Source organism: Oreochromis niloticus, linkage group LG3 (genome assembly GCF_001858045.2).
Source record: "Oreochromis niloticus isolate F11D_XX linkage group LG3, O_niloticus_UMD_NMBU, whole genome shotgun sequence".
Lineage (NCBI taxonomy): Eukaryota > Metazoa > Chordata > Actinopteri > Cichliformes > Cichlidae > Oreochromis > Oreochromis niloticus.
The window spans coordinates 36741634-36766427 of record NC_031967.2 but is presented as its reverse complement, the minus strand read 5'-3'; the positions used below and the strand labels follow the sequence as shown (position 1 = coordinate 36766427).

The 24794-nt window shown below is 41.6% G+C and overlaps 4 protein-coding genes and 1 long non-coding RNA gene across 8 annotated transcripts in view; 1 reads left to right on the top strand and 4 right to left on the bottom strand.

Annotated features, from left to right (window-relative positions):
• Positions 1-6327, bottom strand: part of LOC102081041 (gastrula zinc finger protein XlCGF26.1) — a 41446-nt gene extending 35119 nt beyond the window's left edge. The window contains exon 1 of the mRNA XM_019351374.2: positions 6221-6327. The gene's annotated coding sequence lies outside the window, so the exon portion shown is untranslated. The remainder of the gene's footprint in view (positions 1-6220) is intronic.
• Positions 3102-6359, bottom strand: LOC100711268 (gastrula zinc finger protein XlCGF26.1). Of its 2 annotated transcripts, none has more exons than XM_019351377.2 (2): positions 6221-6359; positions 3102-4671 (listed from the first exon to the last, which is right to left on the bottom strand). In XM_019351377.2, exon 2 carries the CDS (start codon positions 4607-4609, stop codon positions 3245-3247), a length of 1365 nt encoding a protein of 454 aa, XP_019206922.1. In that variant the 5' UTR covers positions 4610-4671; positions 6221-6359; the 3' UTR covers positions 3102-3244. The 2 variants fall into 2 exon arrangements, with proteins under 2 accessions (XP_019206922.1, XP_019206923.1); XM_019351378.2 differs by having other exon boundaries at positions 3102-4687; positions 6221-6338.
• A 4242-nt stretch (positions 6360-10601) lies between these two features.
• Positions 10602-14824, bottom strand: LOC109196867 (uncharacterized). Of its 2 annotated transcripts, none has more exons than XR_003215126.1 (5): positions 13553-14824; positions 12911-13171; positions 12652-12817; positions 12070-12192; positions 10602-11765 (listed from the first exon to the last, which is right to left on the bottom strand). It is a non-coding gene; the product is annotated as an uncharacterized LOC109196867 (long non-coding RNA). The 2 variants fall into 2 exon arrangements; XR_002058206.2 differs by having other exon boundaries at positions 14310-14822.
• Positions 14825-17819: 2995 nt separating this feature from the next.
• On the top strand, positions 17820-20645 carry LOC109196785 (uncharacterized). 2 transcript variants are annotated; one of them, XM_025900675.1, is made up of 4 exons: positions 17820-18122; positions 18280-18420; positions 18577-19457; positions 20173-20645. In XM_025900675.1, the coding sequence occupies exons 1-4, from the start codon at positions 17888-17890 to the stop codon at positions 20527-20529; spliced, it is 1614 nt and encodes a 537-aa protein (XP_025756460.1). In that variant the 5' UTR covers positions 17820-17887; the 3' UTR covers positions 20530-20645. The 2 variants fall into 2 exon arrangements, with proteins under 2 accessions (XP_025756460.1, XP_025756463.1); XM_025900678.1 differs by lacking the exon at positions 20173-20645 and having other exon boundaries at positions 18577-18914; positions 19120-19178.
• A 128-nt stretch (positions 20646-20773) lies between these two features.
• Positions 20774-22731, bottom strand: LOC109196784 (uncharacterized). Its single transcript, XM_019351187.2, has 2 exons — positions 22358-22731; positions 20774-22128 (listed from the first exon to the last, which is right to left on the bottom strand). The coding sequence occupies exons 1-2, from the start codon at positions 22682-22684 to the stop codon at positions 20836-20838; spliced, it is 1620 nt and encodes a 539-aa protein (XP_019206732.1). The 5' UTR covers positions 22685-22731; the 3' UTR covers positions 20774-20835.
• Between the last annotated feature and the right edge of the window lie 2063 nt (positions 22732-24794).

The window sequence follows — 24794 nt, the reverse complement described above, 5'->3', positions numbered from 1 at the left end:
CTCTGTTACATGTGTGATACTGTTTTTAGAATGTTTGACATGATACATTGTGAGACATTTTTTAACATATAAAGGGTGTCCAATTTGAGGAATAAGTACAATTATGTGTTTAGGTGGTTTAAGTATTGATGGAAACATGCAGTAGTTTAGCATTGGTTAAAATACCTATAAAGAACGGTAGATTTCCGGTCATGATTTAACTTTTGTTTCAATAAAAAGCAACTGCGAAAGAGGTGGAAAATCAACATCATAGTTCAACAGTGTTTCAATATCAGAATCTGACATTGTTTCAATGTCAACAGTATTAGAAAATATAGCGTCCAATCAATGTCAGCTTTCAGCATTGATTCAATATCAAAACCTGACGTTGTTTCAATAACAATAAAGGGTGCAAGAGTGACGTTAGGTCAACGTCACACCTCAACGTTGATTCAATGACATCGCCTGATATTGACTAAACATTGTTTCAATGTTTCCTTGCTATCTGGGTGCTGCCTTACCATCTGCGCGGCAAACTGCCCAACCTTAATTGGAAGAGTGAAATGCCTTCCCAGCCGCTGTTGTGAGGGCTCCTCCTCGGTGGAGCTGCTGTCTTGTCTTGTCTCGTCTTTTTGGTGTCATCTTTGATTTTTGTGGAATTGTTCTTATTAAGTGGGCTTACCTTTTTTCTGGTTCGCCTGGTTTTATCCTATTTTATTCTGGATTGCTTGTACCCACGCCTCTGTGATCAGGCTAGAGCGATCCTCTGCCCGAGCATCGTGCTGGGAACTTTAAACCGTCTCAGTTGCCGGTCTCAGCCTGTGGGGAGCCAGACCGGCTTGTGATCGAGGCCTGGACAATTGCCACCAGCACGAGTTGACTTATGGGGTGTAAGCCTTCCAGTTTGGTGTGTGTGCGCGCATGTGTGATTTCTTTTATTAAAGCTATTAAAGATTGAAGTTTTAGTTTTTTATGATATGTAGCGAGCCTGACGTTCAGTGTCCTTTTATTCTTTTAACGTATTGCTCTGTGTTTCATTTCAGTGAACGGAGGACGTGCCAGTGGCCCTGGGACCTCAGGTGGTGGGTCGTTTTCACACTTTCCTTTGTACAGCACTGGGTGGGCTGCAGTGATTTTCTTTTTGTGTGATTTTCTTTTGGGTCCACGGCTGCTGGTAAGTCCAAGTTCCATGGTGGTTTTATTTTAACTTTAGGAAACTGTCAACAACGACGCTACATTTTGTTTTCTAATATTTTATTTATTTTAACTATAAATAAAACTGTATTAATATTGGAGCCAACCTGCCTCGGTGTGCATCCTTGAATCTGTGCGGCCTCTTTTATTCCTTTTTTAAAATATATATTTCCTGGGGGTGAAATTCCCCTAGGTGGCGTTGTCATTTTATAACTATTTCTTTTAAAACCCCGCCGACCACTTGGTCACACTATCTTTCATGTCAGTTCCTCTCACACTCAACGATCCTTCTCCTATCGCACTTGGGGCTTGGTACTCAAACTCGGGTGGGGGTGATGATATCTCCCACCTGACCTGGCATCCTGGCTCCCCCTTGCCGTAGCATTTATGTTGTACCTCGTCAATCTCTAGCTGTGAGAGCAGTCCCTTCTTTCAAATGTTGGAACACTGAGCTACTAGTTGTTTCGCCATCATTGTGAATGATGGGTATCGAAGAATCCACAGGTCCCTCATCCTACTCATGTAACCCCTTCTGCCAGGGTTACTTGCGATATTCCAACAACACCCTGTTTTCGTCTCTTGCCCACCGATGCCTTCTTGTTGTGTGTGTATATATCTATATATATATATATATATATATATATATATATAGATATATACAGTGGAACCCCGACTTACGAATACCCCGTTTCACGAAAAAATCAACTTATGAAGGCACTGAACTGCAATATTTCTGCCCGTGTTGCGACAAAATGCCCGAGTAACGAAATCCGCGGGCTCTGATTGGCTGAGCCTACAATGCCTAAAATGCCTTCCGAATCATTTGACAACCCCCTTGGCTTCTGTACTTGCGCTTCACTGTTCCTCTTGAACGATGTATTGTTGTTCTAGTTAGCAATTAGCCCATATCCTATCGTTCAGCACCGCCTCACTCAAAACGCGCAATGGGTGGTTCGACTTACGAAAATTTTTGACTTACGAAAGACCCTCAGGAACGAATTAATTTCGTAAGTCAGGGTTCCACTGTATATACATACATATATATGTGTATATATATTTATATGTACATAATATAAATATATATATATATATGTTCCAGTAGCCCACTTCTCGTCAGGTTGCTCTGGTTCCTCAAAACCTGACGCGGACCTTGTTGATCCGGGCGACGTCCGAACCGGCATGCCTTCATATTAATCTGTCTCGCTCATGTCTGCGGTAGGCTTGCTTAGCATAGTGGGTCTAGCCTTAGGACCCTTACGGATACAGACGCCCCAGGTGGGAATCGAACTATATATAAAAATATGTCTATGAGTATAAACATATATATATATAAATATATGTATATGTATATATATATATATATATATGTATGTATATGTGTATGTATATGTACGTATGTATATACACGTACACATACACATATATATACATATACATACATATACATACACATTTAGTATGGTTCCAACAAGTTTTTACAGTAGAATGTTTTATATGTTTTATATGCATATACAATCTTTAATATACATATATACATATAATATTCACATGAAACATACATATATTTTATCTGCGGGTGTGGGGGCAGAGGGGGTGTTTGCCCAGGGCACCAAACAGGCTAGGACTGCCACTGCTGACAAAACACAGAATGTGAAAAAGAGGGGAGGTATGATAACAGAACCTAAAGACTAGAAATTATAAATATTACATCAAGCAGAAAAACAATTAAAAGAAAATAAATAGAAATAAACAATAAATATCACAATATTCAATAAAATGGAATGCTAATGTCCAAAAGCACTGGGTCAAAGACCCAGTACCATGACAGCTATAGGAGTCTGCAATCAGTAGAGCCTCTTCAAACATAAGATGATTGACCAGGATGTCCAAAAGAACTTTGTCAGAGTAATGTCACATTGGTCTGCCAGTTTTGTCATGAATTTGAAAGAATTTCCACAAATTTCACAATTACCACAATTAAAACATGCTACAATTGCAGTGTGAACAATCTGATTTTTTGAAAAAATGTTTACATAGAAGTGGCCGCATTTCAGCACTGACCACTTAAATATTAATTAACTCCAGTGTGGATTAGTTGATGATTTTTTAAAGCATCCATCCGACGAAAACCCTTTCCACACTGACAACAGACAAATGGTTTAATGCCAGTGTGGATGGCCTGATGTTCTTTCAAGGAGCTCATGCAGCTAAAAGACTTTCCACACTGATCACAGGTGAATGGTTTAACTCCAATGTGGAGGAGATGATGTTTTTTTAAGTTTCTACGCCGAGTAAAAGATTTTCCACACTGATCACAGCTGAATGGTTTAATTCCAGTGTGGATGAGCTGATGTTCTTTTAAATTTTTACTCTGAGTAAAAGCCTTTCCACACTGACCGCAGACAAATGATTTAATTCCAGTGTGGATGAGAAGATGATCTTTTAAGCTTTTGCTATGAGTAAAAGACTTTCCACACAGATCACAGGTGAATGGTTTATCTGTAGTATGGATGAGCTGATGTTCTTTTAAGCAGTTACTATGAGTAAAAGACTTTCCACACTGACCGCAGCTAAACTGTTTTAATCCAGTGTGGATGAGCTGATGTTTTTTTAAGTTGCCATTTTCAGTAAAAGACTTTCCACACTGATCACAGCTAAATGGTTTTAATCCAGTGTGGATGAGTTGATGTTTTTTTAAGCTGCTATTCTGAGTGAAAGTCCTTCCACACTGATCGCAGCTGAATGGTTTAATGCCAGTGTGGACGAGCTGATGTTGTTTTAAGTTGCCATTCTCAGTGAAACACTTTCCACACTGAGCACAGATGAATGGTTTATCTGCAGAATGGACGAGGTGATGTTCTTTTAAGCCATTACTCAGAGAAAAAGACTTTCCACACTGATTGTAGCTAATTGCTTTTAATCCAGTGTGGATGAGCTTATGTCTTTTTAAATGTCCATTTTCAGTAAAAGCCTTTCCACACTGATCACAGCTAAATGCTTTTAATCCAGTGTGGATGAGCTGATGTTTTTTTAAGCTGCCACTCTGAGTGAAAGTCTTTCCACACTGATCACAGCTGAATGGTTTAATGCCAGTGTGGACGAGCTGATGTCTTTTTAAGTTGCCATTCACAGTGAAAGTCTGTCCACACTGATCACAACTGAATGGTTTTAATCCAGTGTGGAGAAGCTGGTGTTTTTTTAACTTGCTATTATGTGTGAAAGCCTGTCCACACTGATCGCAGCTGAATGGTTTAATGCCAGTGTGGACCAGCTGATGTCTTTTTAAGTTGCCATTGTCAGAAAAAGCCTTTCCACACTGATCGCACGTGAAGCTTCTGTCTCCACTGTCAATGCGCTGGCGTCTTCTGGCCTTCTTCATAGTGATGAAAGTCTTCTCCACAGGGATCACAACAGGTTCATCTTTACTTGCTGGCATTGGTTGGTTTTTGTTGAGGTCAAAAACTTGGAGAGGTTTCGGCACGCTTTCCCTTCTTTTGCCTATGATGACAAAGAACTAAAACAGTGAAATGCACTTAACAAAACCTATAAAGTGTACATATACATACATATATCTATACACACATACACACACACAGTGTGAAAAGTAGTAATCAAAACAAGGGGTGGCTATTTTAAAGAATCTAAAATATGAATATGTTTTGAGTTATTTAACAGTTTTTTGTCTCCTAATTCCATATGTGTTCATTTGGAGTTTTGATGCTTTCAATCTATAATGTAAAAAGTCATAAAATAGAACAATCATGACAAGGTGTATCCAAACATTTGACCGGTGGCTTAATCAGCCTGGCTACAGAGCTGTTCCTGTTTTCCTCATTTACTAAGATTTCATAACTTTACAGAGGGCTTTTTCTTGTCCAGGTCAAAAGAAGATCTACTAAATTAGTCTTCAGTGTAGGTGTACTTATAAGTTCTTCCAGGAAGTCAAACTTCTCTGGTTTGTTGCCTTCTTTTTCAGAGCAGCCAAAGTGTGCAGAGGATGTAATACTATTTACAAAATACACTATCAGAGATTATCAGAGGGAATAGAGCACAACTGTGTATCAGCTGTGAAAAATGTATCATGTGCAACACTAGAACATATTATTAGATACTTTATGATAGCAGCATGTAGAGTGTGTAAAGGTTAAAAAAAATACAGGACCAAAAACTGATCCTTGAGAAGCTTATTTTCGGGAGGGTTAAAAACGGCTAATTTCATCCATCCATTGATTTAATGTAAGCAGGTTGAGAACATTATTTTTCTTCAGCAGTGATTTGTCTCTCATTTGGGATAAACAGGCAAAATGTCAGTGTGTACAGAATTAGATGTTATTATTATTAAAATATTAACCAATTAATGTCTGTAGAATAATGTTGACGATTCTTCTTTGTCACCTTTGATGAAGAACCGATGTTTCTTACTACAGCTACAACCATTGTATTGTGTAGCATTATTGTGCCTCGTAGGTTCAGCACCAACATCAAAATCAGAAAAACCTTATTAATCCCAGAGGAAAACTAAGTTGTCATAGCAGCAAATATAGAACAAACAATATGCACTTACTGAGTGTAGAAACAGAGTTATGATGGATAAATATTAGATAAAAAGATAAATATAGAGCTAATAGTATCAAAAACAAAATAATTCAAAACAAAATAATTAAAACAAAATAGTAGGAACAAAAAGAAATGGGGGGGGGGGGGGGGGGGCTTAGGAAGACAGCTGCTACAACAGCCTGCCGCTAGAACAGCGCCATCTTAAAAGACACATTACTGGTTGGTGATTGTGTTATTAAATGTTGAGTCTGTTGTATTCTATCCACCTCATCAAATCATAATACTCAGTACAACATCTTCATATGAAGGAAAACAAATAGCTGAACACAAATGATTAAAAAAATTAAGGTCCTGAACTGCTGGAAGTTCCAGGCAGACAAAATGACAGGGGCTGAACAGAACGTACAGACGAAAACAAAATTAGCTAAGAGAGAGAAACTCTGTAGACAGTTATCGAGTTAGGCAACCAATATAATTATAATGTGCTCACTCTGGATCTCCTCTCAGAATAACCCGAACTAAAGATCCCCCAGCGGAGAAGGCCGGCTTTGTAGTTGGACTAGGAGAGAGGCTAAGCTTTCCGAGCTACGAGAGCCTGTATCTTTCCGATCACGCATGAGAAACAGAAACGTAGCAGTAAGAAAGCTCAGCACAGTGACATATATTTGCCTTAGCCGACTTGGGGAAAAAAAAACACAAAAGTCCCCGTCGTAGATAACAAGTATGATGACTGTGGCTATAATCGTTCCTCCGTAAGTCTACTTTCCGCTGTGTGCACGCGCAGTACTTCGTCTTCTTCTTTGTGGTTTGTCGGCGGTTGGCAAACAACGATGTGACTCATTACCGCCACCAACTGGTAGTGATGTGTCCTGTGTGTCAAAGCTTCGAAGCGTGTGTCGGGTAATCTCGGGGGAGTTTTTGTGAAGCGCGTATCGAGGCTTGCTTTGATTACTTATGCAGTGACGATCGAGGCCTCGCGGGCAGCCCGTACCATGTGACTGATTCAAGAACTGGATAAGGTGGCATCCCTCTAATCCCATACGAGAGCAGCCAGTCACTTACTGACTAACACTGCAAAAGAGAATTGTTAACGTATTTATTTTAATATCAATTCAGGTTAGATTGTTTTTTTTGTGCACAACGCAGATTTTCTGTGCGCAGAGACCATGCCAGCAGTGCGCAATTGCGCACGCGTGCAGTTTAGAGGGAACATTGGTTGTGGAATTGGATTACGTACGTGCTACATAGTTACTTGAGCATTTCATCTTTGATGGAACCAGCAAGGAAGAGATTTTTTTTAATCTCATCTCTCCTTATAAAGTATGGACACAGTAATAAATATCACAAATGATAAGTACCACAATAAAAATAAACAACACTAAAGATCCTATAATCTGATTTCTGTCTTTTGTTTATTAAAAAGTGAAGTGCCACACGCTAGTTTGTGTCATTTTCCAGATGTACATAAGCATGATTACACAGTTACACAATCATACCAAAACTCTGTCCTGATAGTTTCCACTTTCTCTTTTGTATCAGACATGCTGAGACAATATTCGGGATAAATAACCATGAAAACAATTTATTTATTCAGTTTAGAGGTTTACACATCACATCATTATAATCACAGAGCCTGTTTCACTTGAATCGTTCACTTGATGGCGCAGTAGAGCAAATGAATCATCACAATGCTTCGAACCATGAGTCGACCAGTTGGATGGAAAGCTTCAGTTCATCAAGAGGCTTCATTTCACCATCACTACCAACTGGCTTAGAGTGTGATCAGAATTCGCTCATACCTAATAATAAATAAATACTAACGGATATATACAGACGTGTACAAAATTGTTGGTACCCTTCGGTCAATGAAAGAAAAACTCACAATGGTCACAGAAATAACTTTAATCTGACAAAAGTAATAATAAATAAAAATTCTATAAATCTTAAGCAATGAAAGTCAGTCATCAGTTTTTAACCATGCTTCAACTGAATTATTTTAAAAAATAAATGCCTGAAACAGGCCTGTAACCATTACAAGTTTTTCTTTCATTGACCAAAGGGTACCAACAATTTTGTCCACGTCTGTATGTAAAAATTGTGTGTGTTTCTGTTCTGTGTCCTGTTCTGTTTGTATATATTTTTTGTTTTTGTTCTTTATTGCTGCTGTTACAACCTAATTTCCCCTTGTTAGACAATTAAAGGATTATTCTATTCTATTCTATTCTATTCTATTCTATTCTATTCTATTCTATTCTTCTCTTGTATGTTCTTCCAGTATTGCTGCATGGTGGAAATGTTCTCATTGTTCCCCTGCTACTGACTCTGGCCTTAGGTCTGGGGAGCTAGCTGTACTTCTGCGGCATCCCTTTCTTTATTACATCTTCCTTAGCTCTGATTAGGGATGGGAATTGATAAGGATTTTGAAATTCCAATTCCATTATTGATATTACTTATTGATTTGATTCCATATTAATTTTCTTTGGGTTCTTACTAGCTCCACTTTGAGAGTTTCCACCAACACTGAGCACACACAACAACACAAAGACTTTACATTTGTGCAAATTATTGCATGTGGTCAAATATTTGTCCATGTTGCATGTATTTTATCTCTTTGTTGCGATAAGTGTTGGGTGATAACTCAAAAAGCTGACTTTAAGCTTGTTGTGTTTGTGGATATATGACTGACTTTAATTATCCATAAAATCATCACATTCTCTGTAAGATTAAGGTCAACTATTGAACGGCGTATATTTTAAAGGCTTTAAAACAAAGTTAACGCTGAAAGTACTAACATCACTAATGTCACATAACTTTGCTGACGTGACCTCTGCGTAGTGTCTTCTCTGGTCTACATTCACAACAAAAAGGCAACAGTTAGAACGCTTTCCTTTATTGTCGTGGGCAATCAGCGCAAGATCTAAATGGAATCCTCCATTATTCTGAGGATTACATTTCCACTTGCAGTGTGATCATATAGTGGTAAAATTATACAAACAAAATAGAAGAACCTCAACACAATTAGTCTGCATCTTAAATTTCCCAAATGAAAGGAATACAGAAATATATTTCAGAGCTGTACATAAAACACTGTGGTTTCTCTAAAGATCTAAATGGAAAAGCAACAACAGAGTTAGCTAACTATGCTCCCATTTTTTTCCTCTCTTCCCAATAAAGAAATCTCTTATAAACGTGCACTCAATTTAACATAAAGACTGGAGAAATGACCCGCAACAAATTATGTTTAAACAACAAAAATAATCGGGTCAGATTGTATTACTGTTACAACCTGCGATATGATTTTTCTTCCCCACGACATTTGCTCATTCCTTACCTTGCAGGAATCCTCCATTACTCTGAGGCTCACCCAGAATCCTTTGCCTTTTGTGAATGTTGCAGGGTGACTTTTACAACAGTAGGTGGTGCCAATGTCCTATTTAGCGGGATTTAACTGCGACTCTATTAACTATGTTACACTGACATGTGGCCAACAGTAATGTTTTAATGTTCTTCATTATTAAACATGCGGACATAAATAAGTGACATGATATTCAGTACTTACTTTTGAAACTTTGCTCTTCAGCCGCCCCGGTTCAGCCATCTGTCGTTTTTTTCGGAGAAAATATCCACACCCACTGCCGCGCTATGAATTGTGGGATATATGCAGTGTTGGGAAGGTTACTTTTAAAATGTATTCCACTACAGAATACTGAATACATGCCCCAAAATGTATTCTGTAACGTATTCTGTTACATTACTCAATGAGAGTAACGTATTCTGAATACTTTGGAATACTTAATATATTATCATGCTGTTTACAACTACATGAATGTCCTATTACTGTGATTTATTACTGTTACTGAAGGTCCGCGGCTCCGAAACGTAGTAAAGGGACCTCTGGCTAATACGGTGGGTTCCGTGTCGGGCTGGTAGCCGAAAACTAGCTTTACTTTGTTGTCTGGGTCAACTTTGCTTGCGGGAGACAGAGAGAGGCGTTGAAAGGCTTCTCCAACGGAACTTATTTTTTCCGGAGGAAAACACGAACACAGTGTACAGTTGAGTCTTAATAGCTTACTTACAAATGGGCTCGTCAGGCACTCTTCTTGGCTGCAGTGGTTATTATTATATTTACATGCTTCCAGCTCCCGTTTTTGCTCCGTGACAGCTCGGACTTTTCCTTTCTCTCCCTCCCTCGCTCACAGACACATAACAGGTATGGTAGTCCATTCTCCCTGCAGCACGGACTACACTGCCCATCAGGCTACATGCTTTAGAGCTATGCCTGTAGCATTCTGCCTTTTAGCTTAGCACAACAACAACAACAAAAAAGCGCTCTCTCAAATTGAGCAGCTCCAGGCTGTGTATTTAATCATTAAATACTCTCAATTACACAAAGCCCAGTGAATAGCTTGTAATAGTACAAAAGTAAGTGGTGAACTGCTACACAGCAAAATCGCCAGTGTCAAATTGACACTGTGAGTGTTAAATGTAACACTAGAAAAGTGTCTATATGTGTCCACTCTTTTGAGTGTTAAATTAACACTTTTCAAAGTGTTATATTTTTAACAATGAGCTAGTGTTATTTTAACACTGCACAGAGTTAAAGATTAACACTGAGTTACACTGACCAGTGTCAAAAATATTCTACACTGGTGTTAAGTGTTAAAAAATTAACACCGAATAGTGTTGGTAGTACTTTACACTAGCCCTGGTGTTTAAAAATTCAACACTGAATAGTGTTAATTTTCTAACACTAACACTAGTGTCAGTCAAATCATTAATACTACCAGATTACAATAAACTCCCATTAATCTGATATCTCTACTGCTACAAGTAACCCCTAACATCTACCCATTACAAAGAAATACAAGACATTAACGTTCCAAAATACTTTGTATTCTGATACACCACAAATAAACAAGTTATACAAAATTACAGTATGGGACAATGTACATTTTGTCATCAGTGCCATTTGAAAATTGCCTATCATAAGGTCTATAGTACACCAGATCATCTACAGAGATCAGTGCAAAGACATCTAATCCATCCTCAATAACAAATGCATTTAAGTGATCATTGAAATATACTGTTGAAGCCTTACAAGTTAGAAGATAAGCAATGCAATCTAACAATTATATTGACAATCTTACTGAACAAAGGCATCTCATTTTCAACACCAGAACAAACATACATCCCAACTTGATATCTGTATCATGGTATCAGTTGACAAACAGTCAACAACAGATTGTTTTGCATGTGCATGGATGTCATTAACCAGTTCCTCCAATGAAACAACTAAACACTGCACAGTACTTTCAGGAACTCCTGATGATTGTACCTGAGCAATAACAGAGCTGCACATGTTCAGTATTTGCCTTTTTTCAACTGGAACCTGTGTAGCAATTGTCATGGGATGAGCCACATTTACAGGCTGTGAAACAGAGGTTCCATCGTTAGGTACAGGCTCAAAAGTATTGATGACCTCAGAGTGAAGACAGTCTCCATGTGCTCGGAGTAAGTGCCGCTTGTAATCAGAGTACGTGCGAAAGATAAATGAACATCCAGGCTCTCCACAGGTCAAACGTAAAAACCTTCCTGGGTACAAACCATGCTGGAACTTCAAATGTTTAAATAACACTGAGCAACTTGTGTGGTGTATCTTGCAAATGTAACAGATGAACATTTCCAGTCAAAGTGCTGAATAGTGGATATCTTTAAACTGTACAATGAAGACTTCCTCTTGTTTCCCTGACCCGAGGACTCTCCTTCACACTGCCAACATCAATGCCATACACGGTGGTCTGGATGAATGTGTAGAAGTTGTTCAATGCCTTGTCAAAGGACACGGCAAATAAAAAATGTGCCTTGAAAAGTTTTGCCTTGTCAAAACCTGCAACTCCCATCTGTGTCACACAGGGAATGACCTTTTGATCTAGGACAATGTAGAAACTCTGGATGATATTCTTTCTTTCTCCAACACACAGGACGAATGGCTGAGTGGGGCCAGCCTTAAGAAAAGCCTCCGTGCTACCTCCCACCTGAGGGAGAGAATGAAACCAAGTGATTCACATTAAACAAAATTGGTAATCTGATGTTGAGGCATAGCTGCCTGAAATTATGACAATATTAAAATGTTTCACTCTGCGCGCACAATTATTTTTGTTTCAATGTGTACATTTAGTTTTAATAGAAACAATAACATGTCAGTCCTGCAACACCAAGCCTGTCTGGGATAGATACATCTGCTGCACGTTGGATCACCTTGCCATCTTAAAATATCAGCCCTTGATAATTTGCATCTGTTCTCATCAAAAGAGAAATATACAATTCTAAAAATCATACCTTGATGAATTTCATTAGGTGGTGAGCAGCATCTGATGTGCTAATATTTGAAGACTTCCCTCCCTTAGATGTTGGAGGTACAAGTGAAGCAGCAAAAGCTGGCAGCCGCCTCGCAGTCCCAAACTACAGAATAGGAATTAAGATCATCACAATTACTGTCATTTAAAGGACCACAGCAGTCATTTTTTCCACGTTATGTAATACCATGATGACATTTTAGACACCCGATAATTTTTCAAATAAGGCAGTTTTCCAGTGCCTTGGTATACAAATTTCTTTCTAGAGACTTAAAATCTTCTGGCCACCACGTGAAGTACATATCGAGTCATAACAATAGTAAGATCACGTAACTTTTTTTGTGTTCAAACTACATTAAATGTCATTTCAGGTTTAACATGTTTGTAAGCTTGTTTTCATACCATACACAAATTAACAGAAACCCAATGTGATTTAGAAAATGGACAGCTGTATTCCAATTTGTAGTAAAGGTTTACCGGTATGGTCCAGTGATATATTGTGTTGTGGGAATTAAGCAAATGCTGTAAAGGCATGCAAAATCTACCATTTCCAACTTACACTTACCACCCTCGTCAGAGTAACGCTGTGCAGAAATGAGCAGCTCATCCAATTCTGTACTCTGAGACAGATTTTTGCAATCTTTGATGATCCTTGGCTTGGTTGGCCACTTTGCAAGGAACTTAGCAGACACTTCCTCCCCAACAAACAGCATTGTGAAGTCTTGGTCAACCTTAAACACAAAGTGTAACAACAGAAACAACACATTAACAAGAAAACAAACAAAGGAACCACAAAGCTGTCACTAAATCATTTTATGCCTTACCAAGCCAGGTGTACAGAACTCTTGGGAAAAGGTCCAGGACAGTAGAAGCTGTGGCAGGTTCTTGAACCACTTTTTGCCTATGTTGAAATGTCACCTTCATGTTGTCTTTGACATGTTTCGTGTCAGTTGAGTGCCTCTTCCTTGCATTCATCACCTGACAACAGCCTCACATTTGAACACAGGTTGCGAGGAGTCTTGGGGCTGTCTTGAAAAGCTGACTTTGATTTCTTCATCTCTTGTCAGGAACCAGCATATCACCACCTTCCAAGAGTAGAATAAGGTCAAGCATATAACACCATTTCTTTGCAAAATATCTAGCACGTCTAGTCCCTTTAGACTGAGCTAAAATTCATTTTGTTAAGAAAAAACATCCTTGGTCCATCTTTAAGTAGTACAAGCTGTGTAACATGACTGCAATACAGTATTCTCTCAATTATTGCAGGGGTCAGTAGAAACCATATTTCTATTTTTTTATATATTTTAAGCCATAAAAACCCTCCCCACTCTCTAACAAACCCTAATATAACCCTGTTATTCATTTTTAGACTAGAAAATAAGAATAAAAATAAGTGTACACATTAGTTTTGACTCTCACTGAACTAACAAAGCCAATCCCTCCACATGCTTGTACTCTCTTGTTACCTCGGCCAGGTCCGCGGCTCTGAACCGTGGTAAAGAGACCTCTGGCTAATACGTCGGGTTGTCGGGCTTGTAGCTTTACTGTCAGCGAACACAGTGTAAAGTCGAGTCTTAACAGCTTTCTTACAACCAGGCACTCCTTTTGGCGGCAGTGGTTATTATTATATTTACATGCTTTCTTCTTCCATTTCTCCTCGGTAACAGCTCCTACTTTCTCCCTAACTCGCGCTCAAACACACAACGTTCTCCCTACAGCACGGACTACACTGCCCATGAGGGCCTGTAACACTCTGCCCTTATTGCCTTCATATTAAATCATTTTTGGCTAATGACCAAAAAAAAGTCACTTCAAGGGCCAAATTGCATTATACTTCTTCACCTCAATATACAGGCCGCAAGAAGGGGTGACGTGGGCCGCAAGTGGCCTCTGGGCCGGGAGTTTGAGACCACTGACCCTAAGGCTTTGGCAGTTTAATTAAAAAATAAATAAAAGGCATTTAATAAAAACTGTGACATATATTAAGTAATATTCATTACAGTCTGCCAATAGCCAGATTATGCTAAATGAATATTAGGAAAGTAACTGGTACTTTGCAGAGTTCTAGCTAGCAGTAGCCCAGCTAAACAAAAAACAGTTAAAATTCAAATATGACACTTAAAGATGATGTATTTTGATATAAATACTATTTTTTTTACTAGTTATCATGTTACTTGTTCTAACATCAATCTAAAACTTAATATTTAACCGAATAAAACTTACCGCAGCAGCAAGAAAAAATGGCGACCGAAGATTCTGAAATGCGAAGCTCCACAGGAAATGAAGGTGTGGTCTAATTTAACACCCACAGTGTTAAAATGCAGTAACGACTAAAATCCACACCAACACTTTTCAGGAATCAACTCCCGATGTGTTATTTTAACTCGATTAAGTGTTGAACTAACTCGGAACTCTGTTGAATTCTACTAACACTGAAAAATCAACACTGGCATTTTTGCTGTGTAGAGGTTTAAAATGGTTAACAGTAGGCCTGGGTATCATCACTATTTACTTAACTGATACAAATGTGATTCAAAAGGTCCTGATTCGATTTGATCTATGATTCAATTTGATTCAATTTTGTACAAGATTAAATTTCATCTGTAGAAATTAGCACAAATTAAGCTTTCTTGTCTAAGGTCACTTTTGAAAAAATTAAAAAATAAAACTGTGCAACAGCACTGTACACATCAGTAGGCTGGTGCTGGTGAATCCATTTCCATTTACCTGCTTATATATATATTTTAAAAAAAATTCCTAAAATACCGACATACACGGTAGTAACCAGACCGAAAAGCGACGCACATTTCGGTGCTTTATTTCGGTGCTTATTTTTACTGAGATGTCATACACTTTGGATTCTAGCCAATCATTTTACCTTTGCAAGCGTAGTAGGCAGGCCCAGGTACATACGTTCTTTTAGAGCAGAGCTACAGATTAAAAATGCCCAAGGCCAAGCGGTCAAAAGTCTGGCTGAACTTCACAGCAAAATATGCAAACTCAGCAGCCTGCAACAAGTGCTTTAAGCTGATACTGTGCAAAGGAGGTAACACCTCGAATCTGATGAAACACCTGGCGACGCATAGCGCTTTTTTAAAAGCCGAGAAATGCACCGTATTTGATATCTTGCTGCGAGATCTCAGACCATGCACATCTACTGCGGGTGGGTTGCCTGTTATCGGACCCGGAGTTAGCAACATCCCCCAAAAACCCGAAGAGTAGAGTCCTGGCCCCTAGCCCTGCCAGTGTAGCAGAAATGATGACGGATGATGATGGCAGCAGCAGCCGTTCTTCTCTGGGTCAGTAGCGTAATGTTGTTTGTGTGTAATTTACGTTGAGTACGCTAACCACGTTATTAAATTAATGCATATAAGGTGAACTAGCAAACACCGTCGTAGTTACATGCGACTGTCTTCTTGTTTGATGGCAGATACTCCCTTCACCCTGGCCAAAAAGGCTAAAATGACCAAAGAAAAAGTGGGAAACAGCTAAACATGAGAGGTTTTTGGACAAAGTTGGTGTTTTTTTTCCATTGATTAAGCACTGCTTCCAGCCAAGAGTGATGCCATAAATCCCTTATAGCTGCAGAAAAGGCTAACATTGTTATCTTTTTACAAAAAAACCAGCTAAACATGAAAGGTTTTTGGACAAAGTGTGTGTTCTTCATTCTTTAAGCACCGGTTCGAGCACCGTTTAAGCACCGGCACCGTTTCAAAAGTACCGGTTTGATACTGGTATGAGATAAAACCTAAACGATACCCATCCCTATTGCTGTCATTCGGAACCGCTACATCGATCACTATGGCCATCTTCTTCTGTTTGTCTACCACCACTATGTCCGGTTGGTTAGCCACCATCATTTTGTCTGTCTGTATCTGGAAGTCCCACAAGATCTTAGCTCGATCATTCTCCATCACCCTTTATTGACCTTGGGACTTCCAGGTTATAAGATAAGATAAGATAAGATAACCTTTATTAGTCCCACACGTGGGAAATTTGTTTTGTCACAACAGGAAGTGGACAGTGCAAAAGTTATGAAGCAAAAACTAGAATAAAATAAAATAAGAATAAATACAGTACACAACTGTACAGAATAGAATAAAATAAAATACTATATACAGTAGAATAAAATAGAATAAAATATACAATAAGATAAAAATAGAATACAAATGCTATATACAACTGAGTAAAAATACAACGATGCCAGAAAAGATTATTGCACATTAGTGTTATTGCACATTTGTGGATGTGTGTGTTTGATCAGTTGAAGTCTTTGTTGTGGAGTCTGACAGCAGTGGGGAGGAAAGACCTGCGAAATCTCTCCGTCCCACACCGTGGGTGCCGCAGTCTCCCACTGAAGGAGCTGCTCAGTGCTGTCACAGTCTCATGCATGGGGTGGGAGATGTTGTCCAACAGGGATGACAGTTTAGCCGCCATTCTCCTGTCACTCACCACCTCCACTGGGTCCAGAGGGCATCCTAGAACAGAGCTGGCCCTTCGGATCAGCCTGTTCAGTCTCTTCCTGTCCCCAGCAGAGATGCTGCCACCCCAGCAGACCACACCATAAAAGATGGCAGAGGCCACCACAGAGTCATAGAAGGTCTTCAGGAGTGGGCCCTCCACTCCAAACGACCTGAGTTTCCGCAGCAGGTACAGCCTGCTCTGCCCTTTCCTGTAGAGGGCGTCTGAATTATGAGTCCAGTCCAGTTTGCTGTTCAGATGAACACCAAGGTACCTGTAGCTGTCCACGGCCTCAATGTCCATACCTTGGATGTTCAGTGGTTGCAGTGGAGGATGTTTGTGCCTGCGGAAGTCTACCACCAGCTCCTTGGTTTTACTGGCATTGATCTGGAGGTAGTTCAGCTGGCACCAGACCACAAAGTCTTGAGTCAGTCCTCTGTACTCCTTGTCGTCCCCATCAGTGATGAGGCCGACTATTGCAGAGTCATCAGAGAACTTCTGCAGGAAGCACTGGGTGGAGTTGTGGGAGAAGTCTGCAGTGTAGATGGTGAAGAGGAGCGGAGCCAGAACCGTTCCCTGTGGGGCCCCCGTACTGCAGACGACCCTGTCCGACACACAGCCCTGAGTCCTCACATACTGTGGTCGGTCGGTGAGGTAGTCCAGAATCCAGGTAGTGAGGTGATGGTCCACTTCTGAGTTCTCCAGCTTGTCCTTCAGAACCGAGGGAAGAATGGTGTTGAAGGCACTGGAGAAATCAAAGAACATGATTCTCACAGTGCTCCCAGCGGTCTCCAGGTGAGCGAGGGAACGATGTAGGAGGTGAATGATGGCATCATCCGCTCCAATGCCAGGCTGGTAGGCAAACTGAAGTGGGTCCAGTGATGAGCTCACAAGGCGCCGAAGCTGAGCCAGGACCAACCGCTCCAGGGTCTTCATCAGGTGGGATGTCAGAGCCACCGGCCTGTAGCTGTTTAGGTCCTTGGGGTGTGAAGTCTTTGGCACTGGTACAACACAGGAGGTTTTCCAGAGCTGTGGGACTCGTCCCAGCCTCAGGCTCAGGTTGAAGAGGTGCTCCATCACCCCACACAGTTGGTCCGCACAGGACCTGACGACCCTCGAACTGATGCCATCTGGACCCGCTGCCTTCTTGGCTTTAATCCTCCTCAGTTCCCTCCTAACCTGGGTGGTTGAGAGAGACAGGCTGGAGCCTTGTGTTGAGTGTGTATAGGGCTTTGGAGCGTGATGTCACGGGGGTGGGCATGGAAAGGATTTTGGCCCGATCCGCCATTTTCGGGGTCTAAGCGCAAGCGGCGGGCGAGCAAAAGCACAAAAGCACAACCATGGTTCGTACTTGCTGTGTGATCGGCTGCAATGTTCGATCTTACGATCGGCACGGGAATAAGCTTGGGTTGTCTTTTTATGCTTTCCCAACCTGGAAGCAATTTCAAGGAGCTCAGGTATCGGATGTTACCAAACGAAGGCGTCGAGCCTGGATAGCAGCCGTGAGACGAGCTGATATCAAGTTCTGTTCCATCTCCCGGTATCACTTGGTGTGCTCCAGACATTTTCATTCCGGTAAGTGCTAAATATGTTCATATCACACTTTATAGCTGAATAATATTATCGTTGGTGGTCTCGGAAGTTATAGAAAATGCGATCAAACATCGAATGGAGTGACTTTGCAGACATATGTGCTATGTGAAGATTCGCTAATTCTTTTGCACAACTGTAGGGAAGCCTGCCTATGAAATGGATCAAACAAATCCAGACTGGGTACCAACGCTACACATGGGGCACTCCGAAATCCGAACATCACATGCAGACCGTCACAGGAGGCGAACACAACGGGAACAAAAGAAAGCACTAGTAGGAGGTAAACAATAACCGCACCCCCCACCACAATCTCTTATTTTAAAAGTTGATCTTAGTGTCCGTCAATCAACACATACATTTTTGAGTATTCATACAACCTTAATGTATAAACCACTTAAAAATTTCCTTGTGTATTTGCACTCTTTGTATTGGACAGGCTTTCACAATGGAGCAGCAAAGTGTGAAGGTGAAGCCTCAGCAGAAGTTACCACAGAAGAGCAGCCAGAGATGGACACCACAGAAGAGCAACACCATAACAACCCTGTGATTTTGTCTGAGGGCCAGATTTGTGATGGACACGTAGAAGCAGAGGTAACAGGTGCAGATGCAGAAAACGCTGATCTCAGAGAGAGACAGACAGAAGATCAAAGACCGACAATTGATTGTGTGCGCTGTGTACAGAGCAGAGCAGAAATAAACCGGCTGCTGGAGGAGAACAGAAAGCTTAAATCACTGTTGGACAAGACAGAGCTGAATGAAAACTTTTTACAGGGTGACACGGAAAAAGTGAAATATTACACTGGTCTTACTTGTTTTGCTATTTTTATGTCTGTGCTAGACAATGTAAAAGCTTTCCTACCAGCATCAAAGAAACTGTCACATTTCCAAATGCTTTTACTCACACTTATGCGACTTAGACTTGATCTTCCTGTTCAGCATCTTAGTTATCTATTCAATGTCTCCCACAAAACTCTTTCTTCTGTCTTTGCTGATACAATTGACGTTTTGTATGCCCGCTTAGGAATACTTGTACACTGGCCAGAGAGGCACTGTTTGCAAGCAACAATGCCTCCACAATTTATGGAAACGTTTGGAAATCGGGTAGCCATCATTGTTGACTGTTTTGAAATTCGTACAGAACGACCATCTAATTTAAAGGCTCGTGCTCAAACGTACTCGCACTACAAGGGTACACACACCATGAAATACCTGATCGGGATTACTCCCCAAGGTGCAATTTCATTCATTTCTAAGGGGTGGGGGGGCCGTGCATCAGATAAACACATCACAGAGCAATGTGGTATACTCAACAAGCTGTTACCAGTAGGGCTGTGCGATATGACCAAAATCTCATATCCCGATATTAAAACATCTATCGTCGATATAACGATATAAATTACAAAAATGTAACAGTTCCTGTAAATTCTGTGAATGTCGGGCATCTCGACTTGCGTGAAGTGTTTCCAGCTGGGCGTCGCGTACCTGGAGTCAAGTGTTTTAACTGATGCATGAAACGATATATTTTTAGACATAAGTTGTAACGGCCGCCGTTTTCTTTGTGAGTATTTATTACACGGCGTGCTGCGGGGAAAAGCCTGTTCTAACGTTTGAGTCTAAGGTTTATTTTTTAGCACCTGGCGGCTCTTTTTTGCTTCTCATCCGTTAATACTCTGCATCTTTCACGTGACTCGTTTTATTTTGAAAAGCCTCAACAGGATCTTGAGCTTTATTGTGAAAGGTTTATGTGGAAAATAAACAAGCGGACACGCCGTGGTTTTACCGTCGTTGTTGCTAACGAAAACGCATAAAAAACAAGCGCTTGTCCTTCCATAGTGTGGTTATATTAAATATAAGAGAAAGAGAGAACTTTAGGAAATTAATATAGCCACTACAGTGACCATCAAAATGATGAAAAAATATTGCCGTAAACAGTTTATTTTGCGACACCACGAAACAAACGATAGCGTAAAATGAAACGATAGACGTTTTTCTATCGTCATCCGATATATATCGTTATATCGAACAGCCCTAGTTACCAGGGGATGTAGTTTTGGCTGACAGAGGCTTTGACATCAGAGATGCGGTGGGAATGATGTGTGCGGAGGTTAAGATCCCAGCATTTACAAGGGGCTTCTGTCAACTAGATGCCAAGGACACTGAAAATACACGAGCCATTGCACACCTAAGAATCCATGTCGAGCGAGTAATTGGCAGTTTGCGCAATAAGTTCAAAATGCTACACACCACCATGCCAATCCGTTCTCTTCTTCCATGTGAGGGTGAAGACGTTACCTTTCTTGATAAAATTGTGCGGGTGTGTTGTGTTTTGGTTAACATGTGCCCCAGTGTGGTAGTGAAGCCAGACACACATGAGACTTGTTCTTGTTAATTGATGATTGTGAAAACTTTGAGTATGTCTCTGAGGAAATACTACTAGGAAAACCTTTTTTTTGTGTAATTGTATGAACACACTGACATCACATTATGTAACCATTTCTGTATCTGTATACTATAATTGACTGTTTATCATAGCTTTAAACTTTGTGTTTCACTAAAATAACATTATAATAAAAGCCAGGTAATGACAGAGATCTGCATTTGACGCTTTATTTTACACTTAGACAATTGTTACATGGTAAGTGCTGCAGTGTTGAAATCAAGTTCTACATATTTCAATGCACTTCAGACATAAAAACTAGACACCAGAAAGAAAAACTTTGTGACCACTCAGGGCTGCATTTCGCATAGAGAAATGTTTTCCTACTAGTTCAGGAAGGCACACCTTCTGAAAGAACTCCTGAGCTTTCTTTAAACGCGATTCCCAGAAGTGCACATCTGGGAAGATGCGTACAACTGCCATGTCTTTTTGTGTCCAAACCACGAGGTCGCAGTGCTTTGCGTTGGACACAAACACCTGTGTTTGCACTTGTGAGTAAAAGTGGTGTGTCTTCTTCAAGTTAAGTCCATTTGCTGTCAACTCGAGGCAGAAGTCTTTGTCATGCGCATCCAATGCTTGCTGAATGCTGTCATATCTGTATTTAAATGGACATTTAATTTCCAGGCACCCCTTCCCACAACATTCACACGTGGTTAGACCGTCAGGAGATGCACCTACTTCAGGAAAAGCCGTGTTAACAAGAAAACCACACATACGGACCTGTAGGTTTTTGTGACACGCTGACATTTTCTGGGTGTAGGCGTGGCGAGCGTCTGGTTCATGCTCCAGTCCCCAAGTTGTTTGCACAGTATAGACAGAGTTCACAGGATAGCAAACACGATTAACCACAGTAATGGCACACACAGCGTGCATCATTGAAGCCGTGATTCTCCCAGCACGCCAAACATACCATTCTGGGCTCTTGTGTTGTAGTCTTGTGCGTACCTCAATAGCTTCTGCCTGTTCTTCAGTAACTTTTGCTGCGTTTTTGTACTTTACACAGTGCAGTTGTAGCTCGGTAAGGCCAAGGGACTCTGCTCCTGTGTTTTGCAAACACGCCAGAGACAGTGGTAATGTGGATGACTTGACAGTGTGTGATGTGTAGTATTTCTCCAATCCAGACAAACACACTGCTTTATTGTGTTTTTGAAGTGTGTCTAACACTGGTGACAACTCCTCAAACGTAGAAGAAGGAATCTTTCTTTTTGAAGGACGGCTTCTTCTGCCTTTCACCACAGACGGTCCGTTTATATTTTCATCAAGAGTCTTTTTTTGTGCTGCTGAAGATGTATAGTCAATGTTATGGCCAGCCGCTGGCAGTATCTTGGTTGTGTTCCCCGGCAAAACCCAGTAGGCTGATTCATCTGTGACAGTCTTTGTGCCATGGATCCTCACTGTTGCCTCCACTTTAAACAGCAGTGCAGCGACATGGGTGCAGGTCTCTGCAACTCCAGTCATAGAGGTGCAGTGTGCGGCTTCGACCTTCCCTGTGGTGCTTACAATTACCCATGGCCGTAATGCAGGTTCATTTAATCTTTGGGAGTGCAGTACCTGGAACATACAAGGACAAGGTTGATGTAAAGACAATAAATGAAATGAAATGAGACGGGGGGGACACAAATTGGCGTTAGGTAATAATTTGCCTGATTATCAATGTGTTTGCTTGCATCTACTTTACAATTATGGGCACATAATAGGATAACAACATTTTAGCAGTTCAATGATACATGTATAACATTAATTATGGCAGGGGGTGGACAATGCACTCCAGCCGACTTACCTTGGTATGAATCACGACGTACTCGCAGTTTGGCGGCTTGAAAATAGCCAAATCTTGCACCCAGCCGTTTGTAAATTGTATGTGCGCCTCCAGTGACTTGTAATTACGAAACTGGTTCGCTGTGTAGGCGCTTATTCCACAAACAAGATAGGTGAAGATATCGGGGTAGGACAGTGGCGGTAAGTCGTCTGGGTCTTTACTCCACTGCCGTATTTCATATGGGTCCAGATTTGCGATGCACTCTATTTTTTTCAAGTACCGCTGCTTCGCCTCTGGACGCAATCGGTCTCTATACCGTCCGTTTTCTTTGGAGCTGCTTTTAAGCATGATTCTTGTCGTCGTCGTTCCAACACAGTGTCTCTTTTGATTCGTAGACCCCGAAAATGGCGTTGCGCTCCGCGGCGTGACGTCAACTCCAAAGCCCTATTGGATGCTGTTGTTGGGGGTGGGGAGGGGTGAGCAGGGTGAATAGAGGAGGTGTGAAGTGTCTGAGGTGTCAGAGGTGGAACAGCAGCAGTGGGGGTGGATGAGTCTGCAGCCGATGTTGGAGACTGCCTCATGGCTGAATCAAATCTGTTGAAGAAATGATTCAGTTCATTTGCCCACCTCACATCCCTCCCAGGCAGAGAGTTCTGATGTTTGTGGCCTGAGATGGTTCTGAGGCCTCTCCAGACTTCACCAACGTTATTTTGCTGAAGCTGGTTCTCCATCTTCTGCCTGTAGCTGTCCTTCCCATTCCTTATCAGTCCCCTCAGTTCTCTCTGCACCCTTTTCAACTCCTCCTTGTCTTTGGATTTGAAGGCCCTCCTCTTCTGCTTGAGGACAGCTTTAATTTCTGGGGTAATCCGAGGTTTGTTGTTGGAGAAACACCGTACAGTCCTGGTAGGTACGGTGTTATCCACACAGAAATTAATATAGTCAGTAATGCATGTAGTAAGGCTGTCGATGTCCTCTCCGTGGTCGTCACAGATCACCTCCCACACAGTGGACTCAAAACAATCCTTAAGAGCCTCCTCGCTCTCCTCCGACCATCTCTGCACTGTGCGGGTGGCTGGTGGCTCCCTGCGCACTAAGGGCTCATACACAGGGACAAGGTGCACCAGGTTGTGATCAGATCTGCCCAGGGGAGGGAGAGGTGATGAACTGTATGCCTCTTCTGCATTGGAATACAGTAAGTCCAGTGTTTTATTGTCTCTGGTTGGGCAGGTCACATACTGGGTGAAGGTGGGCAGTGTGGAGTTCAGTGAGGCATGATTAAAGTCCCCTGATATTATGAGAAGGGCTCTCGGAGATTGTGTTTGCAGTCTGCTGACCACAGAGTGGAGAGAGTCACATGCTGCATCCGCGTTGGCTGAGGGGGGGACATACGCTGTTATCGCGATAACATGCGAGAATTCCCGGGGCAGGTAGTACGGACGCATGCTAACGGCTAACAGCTCAATGTCTCTGCTGCAGAGTTGTTCTTTTACAGTGATGTGCCCGGGGTTACACCATCTGTCATTCACAAACACTGCCAGTCCCCCTCCTTTCCTCTTACCGCTCTCTCTCGTCCTGTCCGCTCGCAGCAGCTGGAATCCCGGTAGTGTCACGCTCGTGTTTGGAGTTAGCGGTGTTAGCCACGACTCCGTTAGCATCATGATGCTACATTGCCGGTACTCCCTCTGTGACCAGGTTAGCGACGTGAGCTCATCCATCTTATTGGGCAAAGATCTTACATTTCCAATAGTTACAGAAGGAAGAGATGGTCGATAACGTCTCCTTCTTGGGCGACGGCGCTCCTTCCCAGCACGACACCCCCGTCTTTTCCTCCTCAGCTCGCTGGGAATGTCGGGTCTGTCCGCCGGCAGTACAGCCGCGGGACGTAGCGCTAACAGCTGATCCTTACTGTAAACAAAGGATCCCTGCTCTGGGTCCCCAGACACGGGTGAAAAAAGTAGAAAAAAACTAAGAAAAATGACCAGAACTAGCACAAAACGGTAGAACATGGTTGCAGAGTCTAATTACTAATACGTTAGTTATAAAAAATTAGGAGAAGAAAAAGATAAGAAAGAAAGAAACTCAGAATGAGCAGAGCTGCTGTAACAGGCTGCCGCACACGGGGGGCGCCGGAAGAATAACATACTCGGCACAGATGTTCCTGTACACTATGCCGGCCACTTGGTTATGATGTTCCATGTATGCCTTGCCTACTAGCATTTTGCACCCTGCTGTTATGTGCTGGATTGTCTCTGGGGAATCTTTACACAACCTGCACCTGGGGTCTTGCCTGGTGTGATAGACCCCAGCCTCTATGGATCTTGTGCTTAGTGCTTGTTCCTGTGCTGCCATGATTAGTGCCTCCATGCTGTCTTTCAGTCCAGCTTTGTCCAGCCACTGGTAGGATCTCTGGGTATCAGCCACCTCCGCTATCTGCCAGTGGTACATTCCGTGCAGGGGC